At 49.8% G+C, this 19,762-nt stretch overlaps 1 protein-coding gene across 1 annotated transcript in view; it reads right to left on the bottom strand.

Annotated features, from left to right (window-relative positions):
• Positions 1-19,762, bottom strand: part of LOC148454119 (uncharacterized) — a gene marked incomplete at its 3' end in the record, with an annotated part of 333,977 nt that overhangs the window by 263,695 nt on the left and 50,520 nt on the right. The window contains exon 2 of the mRNA XM_088461234.1: positions 10,053-10,117. Within this exon, the coding sequence (XP_088317360.1) occupies positions 10,053-10,117 (65 nt within the window). The remainder of the gene's footprint in view (positions 1-10,052; positions 10,118-19,762) is intronic.

The following is a 19,762-nucleotide window of genomic DNA, read 5'->3' as shown; positions in this document are numbered from 1 at the left end:
TGATAATAATATAGTGTGTCTCCATGTAATAAGCATGTACTGATAATATAGCGTGTCTCCATGTAACAGGAATGAGCTGATAATAATGTGAGATATGGTAAGAACCTTGTTATCTCTATTTCTACGAAGTCCATAGGGTTCCACAGGATACCTTGGGGTATAGGCAATGACGTCAGACATCGGGCACCACAGAGTTAAACTTTTCAGCCTCCCAGGATGCACCGGGGTCCCTCTCCTATACCCCGTCCCCGAGCCAAGGCAAATCAGTTACGTAACAAGCCATAGGCCGGAGGAGGAGAAGAAAGAGAGAGAAGAAAGTCTGGACACACACAAGAATCACATTCTCACCAGAAGGAGACGGAAAAACCGGTGACCAGAGCAAAGCCCATCTGCAGTACAGGTGCGACAGGGCGGGAGTCCTGTGGAACCCTATGGACTTCGTAGAAATAGAGATAACAAGGGTAAGTTCTTACCATATCTCATATTTTCTACTTCAAGGTCCATAATCCACAGGATACCTTGGGGATGTCCGAAAGCAGTATCCTTTAAGGGTGAGGACGCTCCTGTGCTGAAAGGAGAATCCACTGCCCGAAGGAAGCATCCTGAGAGACGAAGGTATCAAATGCATAATACCTCACAAAGGTATGGATAGAAGACCACGTGGCCGCCTTGCAAAGGAGAACAGCAGAGGCATCACGGCGAGCTGCCCACGAAGTACCCACAGACCGAGTAGAGTGAGCTTTAAGAGAGGATGGTACAGGAAGGCCTTCATGACTGTAAGCCTCAGAAATCGGCATGCCAATCCATCCTGCCAAAGTTTGCTTCGTGGCAGGCCAACCTTTCTTATGGAAACCATAGAGGACAAACAGGGAGTCCGATTTCCGAAATGGACTCGTACGGTCAACATAAATCCCCAGAGCCCGTACCACATCCAAGGAGGCCTCAGCAGCAGAGAGGTCGGGGGAATTAAAGGCCGGTACTATGATTTCCTCATTAATGTGGAAACTAGATACCACCTTAGGTAGGAAACCAGGGCAAGTGCAATCCTACGCTGAAACCACACTGAGAGGGCAGAAACCTGCACCTTCAGGGAAGCAAGGCAAAGACCGTGATCTAAGCCCTCCTGTAGGTAAGCCAAAACCCTGGATATCCTAAAGACCTGAGGATCATAGGCGACACCATTCGAAGAAAGTATGTCACACTCGGTGGTAAATTCTTGCAGAAGCCGGCTTCCGAGTTCTGAGCATGGTGTTAACTACAGAGCTGGAAAAACCCCTGGACCTTAAGAGGGCAGTCTCAACAGCCATGCCGTCAAAGACAGAAGACCCAGGTCCGGGTAATGGCAAGGACCTTGAGACAACAGGTCCAGACATAGAGGCAACAGCATTGGAGTGTCTACAGAGAGACTCCGAAGATCTGGAGAGGATCAACTTCTGCAGAGGTCTGGAGTGAAACTGGGCGTACTCCACCATGTCGAACATCGATACCATGGATCCCAGTAACCTCATCGCCGAGTGAATAGACACCCGGCGACACCGCAGGCAACTGCGTACCTTTGTCTGTAATGCAGACATCTTTTCCTCCGTCACAAAGATCCCCTGATGTTGGGCTCCGAGATGGAGCATCCTCTGTGATGGCACCAGGGATGACTTCTTCCAGTTTATCAGCCAGCCGTGAGTCTGCAACACAGAGACTGTCAGTTGCAGATGGCACTGAAGTATCTCTGGAGACCCATCAACAGGAGGTCGTCCAGATATGGCAACAAGCGGACCCCCTGCAGCCGCAGGTGGGCTCCCATAATTGCCATGACTTTGGTAAACATTCAAGGCGCTGTGGCCAGACCAAAGGGCAGTGCCTGAAACTGGAGGTGTTGGTTGACCACTGCAGACCTGAGGAAATGTTGGTGTGCTGAGATGGGGATATGCAGGTAAGATGGTGATATGCAGGTAAGCATCCTATATATCTAGCGACACCATCACTAAAATGATGGAACGCAGGGTCTCCATCCGGAACCGAGGAACCCTCAAAGATTTGTTGAGGGATTTGAGGTTGAGGACGGGCCGGTAAGACCCACTGGGAGAACTGAAGAAGCTGCCCTCCCACTTTGGGGTCCCCCAAAGAGATGCCCGTCCTGTCAGGCTGAAGGCTTACCGTTCGATTTGGGAGTAGGACGTTTTGTATTCCAAGCCTGCATCTTTGGCTTGGCAGATTTCTTGGCCTCTGACTGTCTCAGAAAGGACTGTACCTTGGACTTACCCTGGGCCCTATAGGGCCGAAAGGATGAAGAACCCGATCCTGATGGGACTGTAGCCTATGGCAGATATGCAGACTTAGCTGCTGCCAGAGTGGCCACAATTGAATCAGATCAGGGCCAAACAGGACCTGTCCGTTAAAAGGCAAGCATTCCAAACCCATTTTGGAATCCGCATCCGCTTTCCAAAAGAACAACGATAGGGTGCGGCCGAGGAGATTCTGGAAGTGAGGAGACCTATATCCAAAGCTGCCTCATTAATGTACGTGGCTGAGTCTCTGAGATTACCCACTAATTCCACCTGCTCAGGTGACGAGTCAGTGTCCAGAGACGCCTCCAAGCTATCAGCCCAGCGCTCCATGGCTCTGGCCACCCAGCACACAGCCATAGCCGGTCTGGACGCCCCTCCAGCAAGGGAATAAATGGATTTCAGGCATATTTCCACCTTGCGATCCGTAGCATACTTTAAGGAGGACATGGAGGGCATGGGTAATGTAGCACTCCTAACTAGACGTGTGACATGCAAATCCACTTGTGGTGGAGTCTCCCACTTAGAAAAATAATTATCTGCAAAGGAGTATGCAAAGGCCAAGCGTTTTTGAGGCTGGTACCGCTTACCCGGATTTTTCCACACCTCCTCTAAATGATCCACTAACTGACCAGATAGAGGAAATACAGTGGCATCACCCTTAATATCCTAGGTGTATTTGGATATGGCCACGGGGGATCGTCATCCTCAATAACCAAGGCCGCACGGACTGCCCGTAAAAGACCACATATATAGGCATGCGCTGATAATAATATAGTGTGTCTCCATGTAACATGCATGTGCTGATAATAATATAGCGTGTCTCCATGTAATAGGCATGTGCTGATATTGCTATAGCGTGTCTCCATGTAACAGGCATGTGCTGATAATAATATAGCATGTCTCCATGTAACATGCATGTGCTGATATTGCTATAGCGTGTCTCCATGTAACAGGCATGTGCTGATATTGCTATAGCGTGTCTCCATGTAACAGGCATGTGCTGATAATAATAAAGTGTCTCCATATAACAGGAATGTGTTGATAATAATATAGTGTCTCCATGTAACAGGCATGTGCTGATATTGCTATAGCGTGTCTCCATGTAACAGGCATGTGCTAATAATAATATAGCGTCTCTCCATGTAACATGCATATGCCGATAATAAAATAGGATGTCTCCATGTAACAGGCATGTGCCGAAAATAATATAGCGTGTCTCCATCTAACAGGCATGTGCTGATAATATAGCGCGTCTCCATGTAACAGGCAGGTGCTGATAATAATATAGTGTGTCTCCATGTAACATGTATGTGCTGATAATAATATAGCGTGTCTCCATGTAACAGGCATATGCTGATAATAATATAGCGTGTCTCCATGTAACAGGTATGTGCTGATAATAATATAGCGTGTCTCCATGTAACAGGTATGTGCTGATAATGCTATAGCGTGTCTCCATGTAACAGGCATGTGCTGATAATGCTATAGCATGTCTCCATGTAACATGCATGTGCTGATAATAATATAGCGTGTCTCCATGTAACAGGCATGTGCTGATAATAATATAGCGTGTCTCCATGTAACAGGCATGTGCTGATAATGCTATAGCGTGTCTCCATGTAACAGGCATGTGCTGATAATGCTATAGCGTGTCTCCATGTAACAGGCATGTGCTGATAATGCTATAGCGTGTCTCCATGTAACATGCATGTGCTGATAATAATATAGCGTGTCTCCATGTAACAGGAATGTGCTGATAATGCTATAGCGTGTCTCCATCTAACAGGCATGTGCTAATAATGCTATAGCGTGTCTCCATGTAACATGCATGTGCTGATAATAATATAGCGTGTATCCATGTAACAGGCATGTGCTGATAATAATATAGCGTGTCTCCATGTAACAGGCATGTGATGATAATAATATAGCGTGTCTCCATGTAACAGGCATGTGCTGATAATGCTATAGCGTGTCTCCATGTAACCGGCACGTGCTGATAATGCTATAGCGTGTCTCCATGTAACAGGTATGTGCTGATAATGCTATAGTGTCTCCATGTATCATGCATGTGCTGATAATAATATAGCGTGTCTCCATGTAACATGCATGTGTTCATAATATAGTGTGTCTCCATGTAACAGGCATGTGCTGATAATAATATAGTGTGTCTTCATGTAACAGGCATGTGCTGATAATAATATAGTGTGTCTCCATGTAACAGGCATGTGCTGATAATGCTATCGCGTGTCTCCATGTAACAGGCATGTGCTGATAATAATATAGTTTCTCCATGTAACAGGCATGTGCTGATAATGCTATAGTGTGTCTCCATGTAACATGCATGTGCTGATAATAATATAGCGTGTCTCCATGTAACAGGCATGTGCTGATGATAATATAGCATGTCTCCATGTAACAGGCATGTGCTGATAATAATATTGGGTGTCTCCATGTAACAGGCATGAGCTGATAATAATATAGCGTGTCTCCATGTAACAGGCATGTGCTGAAAATAATATAGCTTGTCTCCATGTAACAGGCATGTGCTGATAATAATATAGCGTGTCTCCACGTAACAGGTATGTGCTGATAATAATATAGCGTGTCTCCATGTAACAAGCATGTGCTGATAATAATATAGCGTGTCTCCATGTAACAGGCATGTGCTGATAATAATATAATGTGTCTCCATGTAACAGGCATGCACTGATAACGATATAGCGTGTCTTAACGTAACAGGCATGTGCTGATAATAATATAGGGTGTCTCCATGTAACATGCATGTGCTGATAATAGTGTGTCTCCATGAAACAGGCATGTGCTGATAATGCTATAGCCTGTCTCCATGTAACATGCATGTGCTGATAATGCTATAGCGTGTCTCCATGTAACAGGCATTTGCTGATAATAATATAACGTGTCTCCATGTAACAGGCATGTGCTGATAATGCTATAGCGTGTTTCCATATAACAGGCATGTGCTGATAATAATATAATGTGTCTCCATGTAACAGGCATGTGCTGATAATGCTATAGCGTGACTCCATGTAACAAGCATGTGCTGATAATATAGCGTGTCTCCATGTAACAGGCATGTGCTGATAATGCTATAGCGTGTCTCCATGTAACAGGCATGTGCTGATAATAATATAGCATGTCTCTATGTAACAGGCATGTGCTGATAATATAGCGTGTCTCCATGTAACAGGCATGTGCTGATAATAATATAGCGTGTCTCCATGTAACAGGCATGTGCTGATAATGCTATAGCGTGTCTCCATGTAACAGGTATGTGCTGATAATGCTATAGCGTGTCTACATGTAACAGGCATGTGCTGATAATGCTATAGCATGTCTCTAAATAACTCTCTTCTTGTTCCTATTACATCAGGTCAAATGTAGTCCAATGTGCGCAAGAGGGTTAAAATAAAGCACCATAGATCTCAGCCTGTCCCCTCGGTCCTCACCTCCAGGGAGAAAAATAGTTTAAACCCTGTGTAGCTATGACAGAGAAGAGACAGCGTGTTCTCTCATCTATCAGAGAGCTGTCTACACACAGCGTAACTCTGGGCAGGGAAATTAGAGCCACCACAGGCATACCCCCATCTCCCACCCCCCACCCCCCATTTACCCCTCTCACCATTCATTACAAAACCAGTTCTACATCATTACACAAAATATCATGGAGATCTCAGGTGCACAGCGCTGAGGAGATATTTCATTAGGAAGACGTACATGGCTATAATCACAGGTGTAGGACAGGGGAGCGTGCGCTGTGAAGGGGCCAATCCACAAACTGCGTCTACAGGAAACAATCGTTTGTAAATAAGATGTTTTAACGTTAATGATTTTTTTCCTAATTATGGAAGTTGGTGAATATATTATGAAAAGATATTTATTACAAAATGAAAGAGAAAGTTTGTTTCTTACCCTGTGTGACCTAAACAGATCCCTAAAGGTATAACGCTGTATAATGGCCACAGGTAGTGTACACAGGTATATTACATTCTTCATGTGCAATGTGCTTCTAAAGAGGACAAGAGAGGGTGTCACCCATAGTATGCCAATCGGCTTCTTCCTATCATTTATCATGTACATTCTTTAACGTCATAGGAAGAATCGGACTGATTGGTTGATATGGGGAACACCTCCACTGATACATCTCCTCCTAAATCCAATACATCCCCTCCTTAGTCCCATACATCTCCTTCTTAGTCCCATACATCCCCTCCATGGTCCCATACATCCCCTCCTCAGTCCCATATATCCTCTCCTGGGTCCCATACATCCCTTCCATGGTCCCATACATCTACTTTTTAGTCCTATACATCCTCTCCTTGGTTCCATACATCCCCTCCTTGCAGAGCCGTAACTAGACTTTTTTGTGCCGTGTGCCAGAAAGAGCATTAGCACCCCCTCATTTTTCAAAGGGACATAATGCACCCAAAAAAGGGCCATGGCCTCATGGGGAAGGGCCAGGGAAGAGATAGGGGAGGCCTGGAGATGCTGGGGATAAATAGGGACATAGTATAGTGCACCTGAGAGAGGGCCATGGCCTCATGGGGAAGGGCCAGGGAAGAGATAGGAGAGGCCAGGAGATGCTGGGGATAAATAGGGACATAATATAGTGCATCTGAGAGAGGGCTATGGCCTCATGGGGAAGGGCCAGGGAAGAGATAGGGGAGGCCAGGAGATGCTGGGGATAAATAGGGACATAATATAGTGCACCTGAGAGAGGGTCATGGCTTCATGGGGAAGGGCCAGGGAAGAGATAGGGGAGGCCAGGAGATGCTGGGGATAAATAGGGACATAATATAGCGCACCTGAGAGAGGGTCATGGCTTCATGGGGAAGGGCCAGGGAAGAGATAGGGGAGGCCAGGAGATGCTGGGGTTAAATAGGGACATAGTATAGTGCACCTGAGAGAGGGCCATGGCCTCATGGGGAAGGGCCAGGGAAGAGATAGGGGAGGCCAGGAGATGCTGGGGATAAATAGGGACATAGTATAGTGCACCTGAGAGAGGGCCATGGCCTCATGGGGAAGGGCCAGGGAAGAGATAGGAGAGGCCAGGAGATGCTGGGGATAAATAGGGACATAATATAGTGCACCTGAGAGAGGGCCATGGCCTCATGGGGAAGGGCCAGGGAAGAGATAGGAGAGGCCAGGAGATGCTGGGGATAAATAGGGACATAATATAGTGCACCTGAGAGAGGGCCATGGCTTCATGGGGAAGGGCCAGGGAAGAGATAGGGGAGGCCAGGAGATGCTGGGGATAAATAGGGACATAATATAGCGCACCTGAGAGAGGGTCATGGCTTCATGGGGAAGGGCCAGGGAAGAGATAGGAGAGGCCAGGAGATGCTGGGGATAAATAGAGACATAATATAGTGCACCTGAGAGAGGGTCATGGCCTCATGGGGAAGGGCCAGGGAAGAGATAGGGGAGGCCAGGAGATGCTGGGGATAAATAGGGACATAGTATAGTGCACCTGAGAGAGGGCCATGGCCTCATGGGGAAGGGCCAGGGAAGAGATGGGAGAGGCCAGGAGATGCTGGGGATAAATAGGGACATAATATAGTGCACCTGAGAGAGGGCCATGGCCTCATGGGGAAGGGCCAGGGAAGAGATAGGAGAGGCCAGGAGATGCTGGGGATGAAATAAGAGGAAGTTATAAGCAAGAATGATAATAAACAGAAATTTGACAGGTCCAAACAGCGCCCCCTGACCTGGGGTGCCCTGTGCGATGGCACCGGCCGCACTACCCTAGCTACGGCCCTGCCTCCTTGGTCCCATACATCCCTTTCTTAGTCCCATACATCCCCTCCTTGGTCCCATATCTGGCAGAGTGCATGGCATGCTTGGAGCCTCACAAGGACAGTCTGGGCGGCACTGCGGCAGTGATACTGGGTGCTATTCCTGGCACACTGCTAGCCAGAAGCGCGGGTGAGACTTCCCTGACTGTGATTGGTGAGAAAAGGGAATACCAGCTACACACTGCGCACAAATCTGAGGTACACTAACATCCACCAGGTCATAATAAGCACAAAGGAAGTGTGTGATGTGATTCACGATTAACCACACCCTTGCCGGCAACCCCCCGCTGTGCAGTGCCATGACTCGCGGGACTTATGATGTAATCGCCGTGGCCCTGCCCCTGCTCTGCGATAACACAAATCACCTCATTACCTGGAGCGGCCACGTGTGTATGCACCATTAGTCAGACATAGAGCTGATCACTGCGGGATGTGTCGTTCCTATATAACCAAATAAAAGCAAAGGAAAATAATTTCTTGTTATAAGAACGATGAGACCGCCAGGCGCTGCGAGGACTATAATCACATCCTGCTGGATTTTATTTTTTTTCCGTTTATATGTATAATGGTCTCCAACACAGAGGCGTTAATTTAAAGCAGTCATCAAACTATAAACGCTTTAAATTGACGCCACTATTCCAATTATGTAAGCGAGCGGACCTGTACACACACAATGTTTCTGGCAAGCGATCACTCGGCTTTGTGTTTGGCGCTGCCAGCGGTGTTCAGAAAATGGGCGCTTTGTGAAACACAATGTGGCTCTATTGGAGAGTTCATAGAGTAACGTGCGCTGCAACGCTGGGAAGCTTTGAGACACGGTAATGAATGTTCTGCGAGAGGGACGACACTGCAAAAGGTTTTATCTACCCGGTAACTTCTCAACACCCGAGAGTCCCAAATACAAGTCTGTTCCTCCCCCATAACCCCCACAGCCTGAACAGTCACTATCAGCAACAAAACTCCGCACGTAGAAGATGTCATAAGCTGCAGGGGAGATGTACTAAGCCTTGGAGGGAGATAAATTACCAACCAATCAGCTCCTGACTCACTTTACACACCATGGCGGGATATTCTAAAACCTAGATGGCGTCACCCAATAGAAGCCTATAGGCTTCTTACCACACTTCCCCGATAGGGATCCAATCGGATCCCTCCCAGCACCCACGCAGCTTGCGCGTCTTTCTGTGCATGTGCATTAGGACGTCAGGAGGACTTCTGGTTTACAAACCCTCTATCGCAAAGGACCGCACTTACCAGGAGAGCTGTCCTTTGCGATTTTAAACACATTTCTAGTTACATACCAGCGATATTATCGCCAGTTTGTACCCGATAATTGTCGGAATGTATGGCAACGCAGATGTGATGCTTAGTGCATCCCGCCCTGTGTGATGATAGTTAGGATCTTATTGATTAGAACTCTGGGCCTGATTCAGACCCAAGCGGGTCGATGGTGGCCCAGTGTGCATGCGCGAGACCCTGATAGCGACTGGCAAACCGTCGCTCCGTGTCTCGTACCAAAGGGGGGCCCCCGGCCCGCCCACAAGGAGGGCGTGCTGTCAATGTTGAGTGACAGCACGCCCCCTTTGGTGGGCGGGCTGGGGGCGTGGCTGCCCAGAAGGAGCGTTCCCATGGGAAAACGCCTACCGTCTGGGGCCGGCCCCACTGACATCACTAGTGATGTCAGTGGGAGTGCTTTTGGGTCTGTTAGAGCCGAAAGCACTCTTGGGCTTGCGGCAACGAGAACCTACCACAAGGGTCTCGTCACAAGCCCGATGGTCGCGATGGTCTTGACCATCTCGACCATATTCCTGGCCGCTCTAAACAAACAGAAGGCCGGCCCTGATTCAGAGCCTCTATCTTTCTCCAAGGATTAGTACATCTCCCCCAGTGTCAGCGCTATTTCTCCTGCTCTCAGTGTCACTGTCTCTCTCACACAAATCACAGAACAGCTTCTCACCTTCTGCTTGTTTCTCTGCAACACCGACAGCTGCGCATATTGCGATTAAAATGAGGAGTTTTATCCTGCAATTTAGAAATAAAAATGTCCATTAATATTTGCAGTTACAGTTCATACAAGTAAAATAAATATAAGCTCCCAGTGCTGCGGTTTTCGAAGAGGAATCATTAAAAAATTATGTAAAAATAAAAAGCAAAATTCTGTTTTTTTGCCCAGTTTTACTGATTCAGAGCAACTAAATGTACAAGTCCCCAAGTGTCTCTACCGAAGCTCCCTACAGCACAGGAACTACACATACATTATACATAGTACATACCCTCCAACAGGGCAGTAACTAGGGTAGTGTGACCAGTGCCATGGCAGTAACTATGGTAGTGTGACCAGTGCCATGGCAGTAACTAGGGTGGTGTGACCAGTGCCATGGCAGTAACTAGGGTAGTGTGACCAGTGCCATGGCAGTAACTAGGGTAGTGCGACCAGTGCCATGGCTGTAACTAGGGTAGTGCGACCAGTGCCATGGCTGTAACTAGGGTAGTGCGACCAGTGCCATGGCTGTAACTAGGGTAGTGCGACCAGTGCCATGGCTGTAACTAGGGTAGTGCGACCAGTGCCATGGCAGTAACTAGGGTAGTTTGACCAGTGCCATGGCAGTAACTAGGGTAGTGTTACCAGTGCCATGGCTGTAACTAGGGTGGTGTGACCAGTGCCATGGCAGTAACTAGGGTGGTGTGACCAGTGCCATGGCAGTAACTAGGGTGGTGTGACCAGTGCCATGGCAGTAACTAGGGTGGTGTGACCAGTGCCATGGCAGTAACTAGGGTAGTGTGACCAGTGCCATGGCAGTAACTAGGGTGGTGTGACCAGTGCCATGGCAGTAACTAGGGTGCTGTGACCAGTGCCATGGAAGTAACTAGGGTAGTGTGACCAGTGCCACAGCAGTAAATAGGGTGGTGTGACCAGTGCCATGGCAGTAAATAGGGTGGTGTGACCAGTGCCATGGCAGTAACAAGGGTAGTGTGACCAGTGCCATTGCAGTAACTAGGGTGCTGTGACCAGTGCCAAGGCAGTAACTAGGGTGTTGTGACCAGTGCCATGGCAGTAACTAGGGTGCTGTGACCAGTGCCATGGCAGTAAATAGGGTGCTGTGACCAGTGCCATGGCAGTAACTAGGGTAGTGTGACCAGTGCCATGGCTGTAACTAGGGCAGTGTGACCAGTGCCACGGCAGTAACTAGGGTGGTGTGACCAGTGACATGGCACAGGGCACCACAGGGCAGGAGGCGCTGTTTGGGGCTGTCAGTTTCCCTGGTTATTATCATTCTCACTTGTAGCTTCCTCTTCTTTTATCCCCAGCATCTCCTGGCCCTTCCCCATGAGGCCATGGCCCTCTCTCAGGTGCACTATATTATGTCCCTATTTATCCCCAGCATCTCCTGGCCTCCGCTATCTCTTCCCCGGCCCTTCCCCATGAGGCCATGGCCCTCTCTCAGGTGCACTATATTATGTCCCTATTTATCCCCAGCGTCTCCTGGCCTCCCCTATCTCTTCCCTGGCCCTTCCCCATGAGGCCATAGCCCTCTCTCAGATGCACTATATTATGTCCCTATTTGTCCACAGCATCTCCTGGCCTCTCCTATCTCTTCCCTGGCCCTTCCCCATGAGGCCATGGCCCTCTCTGAGGTGCACTATATTATGTCCCTATTTATCCCCAGCATCTCTTGGCCTCCCCTATCTCTTCCCTGGCCCTTCCCCATGAGGCCATGGCACTATATTATGTCCCTATTTATCCCCTGCATCTCCTGGCCTCTCCTATCTCTTCCCTGGCCCTTCCCCATGAGGCCATGGCCCTCTCTCAGGTGCACTATATTATGTCCCTATTTATCCCCAGCATCTCCTGGCCTCCCCTATCTCTTCCCCGGCCCTTTCCAATGAGGCCATGGCCCTCTCTCAGGTGCGCTATATTATGTCCCTATTTATCCCCAGCATCTCCTGACCTCCCCTATCTCTTCCCTGGCCCATCCCCATGAGGCCATGGCCCTCTCTCAGGTGCGCTATATTATGTCCCTATTTATCCCCAGCATCTCCTGGCCTCCCCTATCTCTTCCCTGGCCCTTCCCCATGAGGCCATGGCCCTCTCTCAGGTGCGCTATATTATGTTCCTATTTATCCCCAGCATCTGCTGGCCTCCCCTATCTGTTCCCTGGCCCTTCCCCATGAGGCCATGGACCTCTCTCAGGTGCGCTATATTATGTCCCTATTTATCCCCAGCATCTGCTGGCCTCCCCTATCTGTTCCCTGGCCCTTCCCCATGAGGCCATGGCCCTCTCTCAGGTGCGCTATATTATGTCCCTATTTATCCCCAGCATCTCCTGGCCTCTCCTATCTCTTCCCTGGCCCTTCCCCATGAGGCCATGGCCCTCTCTCAGGTGCACTATATTATGTCCCTATTTATCCCCCAAATCTCCTGGCCTCTCCTATCTCTTCCATGGCCCTTCCCCATGAGGCCATGGCCCTCTCTCAGGTGCGCTCTATTATGTCCCTATTTATCCCCAGCATCTCCTGGCCTCTCCAATCTCTTCCCTGGCCCTTCCCCATGAGGCCATGGCCCTCTCTCAGGTGCGCTCTATTATGTCCCTATTCATCCCCAGCATCTCCTGGCCTCCCCTATCTCTTCCCTGGCCCTTCCCCATGAGGCCATGGCCCTCTCTCAGGTGCACTATATTATGTCCCTATTCATCCCCAGCATCTCCTGGCCTCCCCCATCTCTTCCCTGGCCCTTCCCCATGAGGCCATGGCCCTCTCTCAGGTGCACTATATTATGTCCCTATTTATCCCCAGCATCTCCTGGCCTCCCCCATCTCTTCCCTGGCCCTTCCCCATGAGGCCATGGCCCTCTCTCAGGTGCACTATATTATGTCCCTATTTATCCCCAGCATCTCCTGGCCTCCCCCATCTCTTCCCTGGCCCTTCCCCATGAGGCCATGGCCCTCTCTCAGGTGCACTATTTTATGTCCCTACTTATCCCCAGCATCTCCAGACCTCCCCTGTCTCTTCCCTGGCCCTTCCCCATGAGGCCATGGCCCTCTCTCAGGTGCACTATTTTATGTTCCTACTTATCCCCAGCATCTCCTGGCCTCCCCTATCTCTTCACTGGCCCTTCCCCACGAGGCCATGGCCCTCTCTCAGGTGCGCTATTTTATGTTCCTACTTATCCCCAGCATCTCCTGGCCTCCCCTATCTCTTCACTGGCCCTTCCCCATGAGGCCATGGCCCTCTCTCAGGTGCGCTATATTATGTCCCTATTTATCCCCAGCATCTCCTGGCCTCTCCTGTCTCTTCCCTGGCCCTTCCCATGAGGCCATGGCCCTCTCTCAGGTGCACTATATTATGTCCCTATTTGTCCACAGCATCTCCTGGCCTCTCCTATCTCTTCCCTGGCCCTTCCCCATGAGGCCATGGCCCTCTCTCAGTTGCGCTATATTATGTCCCTATTTATCCCCAGCATCTCCTGGCCTCCCCTATCTCTTCCCTGGCCCTTCCCCATGAGGCCATGGCCCTCTCTCAGGTGCACTATATTATGTCCCTATTTATCCCCAGCATCTCCTGGCCTCCCCTATCTCTTCCCTGGCCCTTCCCCATGAGGCCATGGCCCTCTCTCAGGTGCGCTATATTATGTCCCTATTTATCCCCAGCATCACCTGGCCTTCCCTATCTGTTCCCTGGCCCTTCCCCATGAGGCCATGGCCCTCTCTCAGGTGCACTATATTATGTCCCTATTTATCTCCAGCATCTTCTGGCCTCTCCTATCTCTTCCCTGGCCCTTCCCCATGAGGCCATGGCCCTCTCTCAGGTGCACTATATTATGTCCTTATTTCTCCCCAGCATCTCCTGGCCTCTCCTATCTCTTCCCTGGCCCTTCCCCATGAGGCTATGGCCCTCTCTCAGGTGCGCTCTATTATGTCCCTATTCATCCCCAGCATCTCCTGGCCTCTCCTATCTCTTCCCTGGCCCTTCCCCATGAGGCCATGGCCCTCTCTCAGCTGCACTATAGTATGTCCCTATTTATCCCCAGCATCTCCTGGCCTCCCCTATCTCTTCCCTGGCCCTTCCCCATGAGGCCATGGCCCTCTCTCAGGTGCACTATATTATGTCCCTATTTATCCCCAGCATCTCCTGGCCTCCCCTATCTCTTCCCTGGCCCTTCCCATGAGGCCATGGCCCTCTCTCAGGTGCACTATATTATGTCCCTATTTATCCCCAGCATCTCCTGGCCTCCCCTATCTCTTCCCTGGCCCTTCCCCATGAGGCCATGGCCCTCTCTCAGGTGCACTATATTATGTCCCTATTTATCCCCAGCATCTCCTGGCCTCCCCCATCTCTTCCCTGGCCCTTCCCCATGAGGCCATGGCCCTCTCAGGTGCACTATTTTATGTCCCTACTTATCCCCGGCATCTCCTGGCCTCTCCTATCTCTTCACTGGCCCTTCCCCATGAGGCCATGGCCCTCTCTCAGGTTCACTATATTATGTCCCTATTTATCCCCAGCATCTCCTGGCCTCCCCTATCTCTTCCCTGGCCCTTCCCCATGAGGCCATGGCCCTCTCTCAGGTGCACTATATTATGTCCCTATTTATCCCCAGCCTCTCCTGGCCTCCCCTATCTCTTCCCTGGCCCTTCCCCATGAGGCCATGGCCCTCTCTCAAGTGCACTATATTATGTCCCTATTTATCCCCAGCCTCTCCTGGCCTCCCCTATCGCTTCCCTGGCCCTTCCCCATGAGGCCATGTCCCTTTCTCAGGTGCACTATATTATGTCCCTATTTATCCCCAGCATCTCCTGGCCTCCCCTATCTCTTCCCTGGCCCTTCCCCATGAGGCCATGGCCCTCTCTCAGGTGCACTATATTATGTCCCTATTTATCCCCAGCATCTCCTGGCCTCCCCTGTCTCTTCCCTGGCCCTTCCCCATGAGGCCATGGCCCTCTCTCAGGTGCACTATATTATGTCCCTATTTATCCCCAGCATCTCCTGGCCTCCCCTGTCTCTTCCCTGGCCCTTCCCCATGAGGCCATGGCCCTCTCTCAGGTGCACTATATTATGTCCCTATTTATCCCCAGCATCTCCCGGCCTCTCCTATCTCTTCCCTGACCCTTCTCCATGAGGCCACGGCTCTCTCTCAGGTGCATTATATTATGTCCCAATTTATCCCCAGCATCTCCTGCCTCCCCTATGTCTTCCCTGCACCTTCCCCATGAGTCCATGGCCCTCTCTCTTATGTCCCTATTTATCCCCAGCATCTCCTGGCCTCCCCTGTCTCTTCCCTGGCCCTTCCCCATGAGGCCATGGCCCTCTCTCAGGTGCACTATATTATGTCCCTATTTATCCCCAGCATCTCCTGGCCTCCCCTATCGCTTCCCTGGCCCTTCCCCATGAGGCCATGTCCCTTTCTCAGGTGCACTATATTATGTCCCTATTTATCCCCAGCATCTCCTGGCCTCCCCTATCTCTTCCCTGGCCCTTCCCCATGAGGCCATGGCCCTCTCTCAGGTGCACTATATTATGTCCCTATTTATCCCCAGCATCTCCTGGCCTCCCCTGTCTCTTCCCTGGCCCTTCCCCATGAGGCCATGGCCCTCTCTCAGGTGCACTATATTATGTCCCTATTTATCCCCAGCATCTCCTGGCCTCCCCTGTCTCTTCCCTGGCCCTTCCCCATGAGGCCATGGCCCTCTCTCAGGTGCACTATATTATGTCCCTATTTATCCCCAGCATCTCCCGGCCTCTCCTATCTCTTCCCTGACCCTTCTCCATGAGGCCACGGCTCTCTCTCAGGTGCATTATATTATGTCCCTATTTATCCCCAGCATCTCCTGCCTCCCCTATGTCTTCCCTGCACCTTCCCCATGAGTCCATGGCCCTCTCTCTTATGTCCCTATTTATCCCCAGCATCTCCTGGCCTCCCCTGTCTCTTCCCTGGCCCTTCCCCATGAGGCCATGGCCCTCTCTCAGGTGCACTATATTATGTCCCTATTTATCCCCAGCATCTCCTGGCCTCTCCTATCTCTTCCCTGGCCCTTCCCCATGAGGCCATGGCCCTCTCTCAGGTGCACTATATTATGTCCCTATTTATCCCCAGCATCTCCTGGCCTCCCCTATCTCTTCCCTAGCCCTTCCCCATGAGGCCATGGCCCTCTCTCAGGTGCACTATATTATGTCCCTATTTATCCCCAGCATCTCCTGGCCTCTCCTATCTCTTCCCTGGCCCTTCCCCATGAGGCCATGGCCCTCTCTCAGGTGCACTATATTATGTCCCTATTTATCCCCAGCATCTCCTGGCCTCCCCTATCTCTTCCCTGGCCCTTCCCCATGATGCCATGGCCCTCTCTCAGGTGCACTATATTATATCCCTGTTTAAAAAATGGGGGGAGGGGGGGGACGGGTGCCAATGCTCTCTCTGGCACAAGGCATCAAAAAGTCTAGTTACGGCTCTGCCCTCCGATGCCTTTTACTAAACCCTCTGATGTATTCTTCAGTGTTTGGCCGGGTGTTTATATGAACAGTAAAAACACAAAGCCGGCCATTGTGTCCAATAAAAGCTCAGACAATGCATGGCTGAAAAGCACCGAAAGAAACCAGGAAAGAAAGCAAAATGCAATGTTTGCAGTAGAACGTGCTGAACGGACCCTAAAGTTCATCTTCTTCTATTGCATCTATTAGCTGGTCTCAGATAGTGACAAATTCCCAACTAAAGGTTCTTAGGGTCTGATTCACATCATGCTTGCCGACTTTCTGGCTGCCCCCCGGCGCTGCAGGGGGCGTGGCAGCATTAATAGAGGGCGGTACGGGGGCGTGGCAGCGTAACTGCGTCATTGTCATCCCGCCCCTCGCTTTTTCAATGCCGACACAAACTGGAAGACTTGCCCACTCCTGCGTATAATTAGGAGCCTCCCGCCCATTGCGGGAGAATTGGCGAGTTTTATTCAGAGATGGTCGCAAAGCCCTTTGCGACTGCAATTCCATATGCAGCGGGCTTACGAAAAAACATGATAAAGACCCAGCTATCATTTATTGCACTGAGACGCCCAGCCATCAGCATCTGACATACGCCGCTCACACAACAGCGGAAACATCAGTCACACATTGAACTCTGAGTAAGTCCTTCTGTCTGAGATAGAGCAGCTCTCCTATGACGCCGGGGTCTCTGCAGCTGCGAAAGAATTTGTAGAGCCTCAATATAGCAATATAGGTCAGCGGTAACATAACTCATTGTGGTACACTATACAGAGATAACTAGGTGGCAACATAACTCATTGTGGTACACTATGCAGAGATAACTAGGTGGTAACATAACTCATTGTGGTACACTATACAGAGATAACTAGGTGGTAACATAACTCATTGTGGTACACTATACAGAGATAACTAGGTGGTAACATAACTCATTGTGGTACACTATACAGAGATAACTAGGTGGTAACATAACTCATTGTGGTACACTATGCAGAGATAACTAGGTCAGCAGTAACATAACTCATTGTGGTACACTATGCAGAGATAACTAGGTCAGCAGTAACAGAACTCATTGTGGTACACTATGCAGAGATAACTAGGTCAGCAGTAACAGAACTCATTGTGGTACACTATGCAGAGATAACTAGGGCCCTCATTCAGAGCCACTCGCAAACAGCAGTATGCTCGTTGCGTTCCGATGTTGACTAACCACGCATGCGTCGGTGTTACACTGCGCATGTGCGTACGGCAGACTGCGAGCTTTTTTTCTGTCGTTCCTAAAATAGCGTACAGGAAGTGACATGTCAAATGTGATTGACAGAACAGGGCGTTTTTGGGTGTTGACGGGGGTGGAGATGGAAAAACGCAGGCGTGGCGAGGCGTTTTTGGGGCGTACATACATTAGCAGATGCGAACGTCAAATGTGTTCGGACCGTCACATACGTCACTGGAACATCCTCTTTCCCTTCAAAATGCTCGCACAGTTTAGGGTCTGGATTACTCGACCACATTGGCGATGGCCTTCTCCTCCGTCCCGGGACTCCACGATGTTGCAGCGATTAATCGCGGGTGGTCACAAAAGCAATTAGTGTTGTATTGAAAACCGGCTTGGTATGTGTTTGGAAAGCAGTTTATTGGGATAGCACAAAACCGTACGCAGGTGGAAATCATAGCTGCTAATGTCAGGATGACACAATCAATTGGCGTACATTTTTTGGGGTTTTTTTTGGCCTCAATTTGTTGTTTATGGCCTATTGTGACAATAATGTCATCATGTTTTAATTAGCTCCCCTTTTTTTTTTTAATGTGCAATTTGCATCGTTATGTGATTTTTTAAACGTTCCTTCAAGAGGCCTTTTTTTTATACAAATGAAATGGTTTTTGGTGTCCTTTTTTGCCTTTAGGGCCAGGATTAAATGTAACCCATTTGTACAATAATGTCACAATACAATGTCAGATTTTTATCATAAATTTATTGTTTAAACACAAACCAATTGGCATAATATTTTTTTTTTTTTTTCTGCCAAAGATACTTTTTATCAAAAATAAATAATCAATAACTGATAACATAAACGTACAAAAATAACTTAAAAACATTTCACAAGAAAGGAGAGGGAAGTTTTGACCAGAAAGGAATATGAGCCAAGCACAGAAGGAGTGTGGGAAAAGTCGCCATTGCTGTCACCGTTTTTTCGCCCGTTTGGATGGGGGAGGGTGGGCGCCAGACCGGGTCCGGGATGCCATCGGGCTGGCCTGTCCAGAGGCAGATGTTGTGGCCTCTGGACTAGGCACAGGGCTAGGCACATTTGGAGGATTGGCTGATGTTGTGCCAGAGGTGGAGGATCCTGATGTTCCGGCAGGAAGGGAGGTCGGCTCCACCATGTGCTGGCGAACGAGCTGCTCCAGGGCATCGGCGATGCGGATGTTGGTCCTGGTATTTTCCTCCAGGGCCTGACCAATGGTCACGTTGGCCGCAGCATTTTGCTCCAGGGCCTCAGCCACCCGTATCAGACTGGCGTCCATCCTCTGCAGAATCTCCGTATGGAAATCCGATTTGAAATTGAGTTCTGTGAGGAGGCCCACTGCCTGCGAGGGGGCACGCCCTGGACTGGCTTCTGCAGGGTCCTCAGCCGGATGTACTGGTTCCTCCCCTGCAGAGCCAGCAGAAATTCTGCGGCCAAGGCTTCCCTCTGGAGCAGACTCATCCGCCTGTGTCTCTGTTGGAAAAATGAGAAAAGACTCACATTAGAATCTACATATTGGCACAATAGCATTTCAGAGTTGGTGACATCACAATACTTACCTGGGCCAACATGAGGAGCCGCAAAGTCTGACACGCCAAACACCTCCACAGGCTGCACACACCCCTGTGCCAGCTCTTCTAAATCCGTCAACTCCAATGACACAGGGGTGGGACCCCCACCTGTCCCCCTTGCATGCCTAGCCCTGTCCGCAAGTTTTTGCTTTAGGCGATATTTGAAGTCGCCCCATCTGTGGGGAAAAATGGAAGCCAAAAATGGGGTTTGTTTTTAGGGGGGGCAAGGGTTTACTTACCGCCGTTTCACATTCCGGGCTAGACGGACATAATCACCCACTCTATTGACAGCAACGGCGACCTCTTCCCACATTCTCCACTTCTGGCTTAGACTCATATTCCTGTCTGCCTGTGGCAGGATGTCCACACACTTCTGGATCAAAACCTCC

The sequence above is a fragment of the Taudactylus pleione genome, unplaced genomic scaffold (assembly GCF_031769625.1).
Source record: "Taudactylus pleione unplaced genomic scaffold, aTauple2 ptg001030l, whole genome shotgun sequence".
NCBI lineage: Eukaryota > Metazoa > Chordata > Amphibia > Anura > Myobatrachidae > Taudactylus > Taudactylus pleione.
This window is presented reverse-complemented; position numbering and strand designations above follow the sequence as displayed.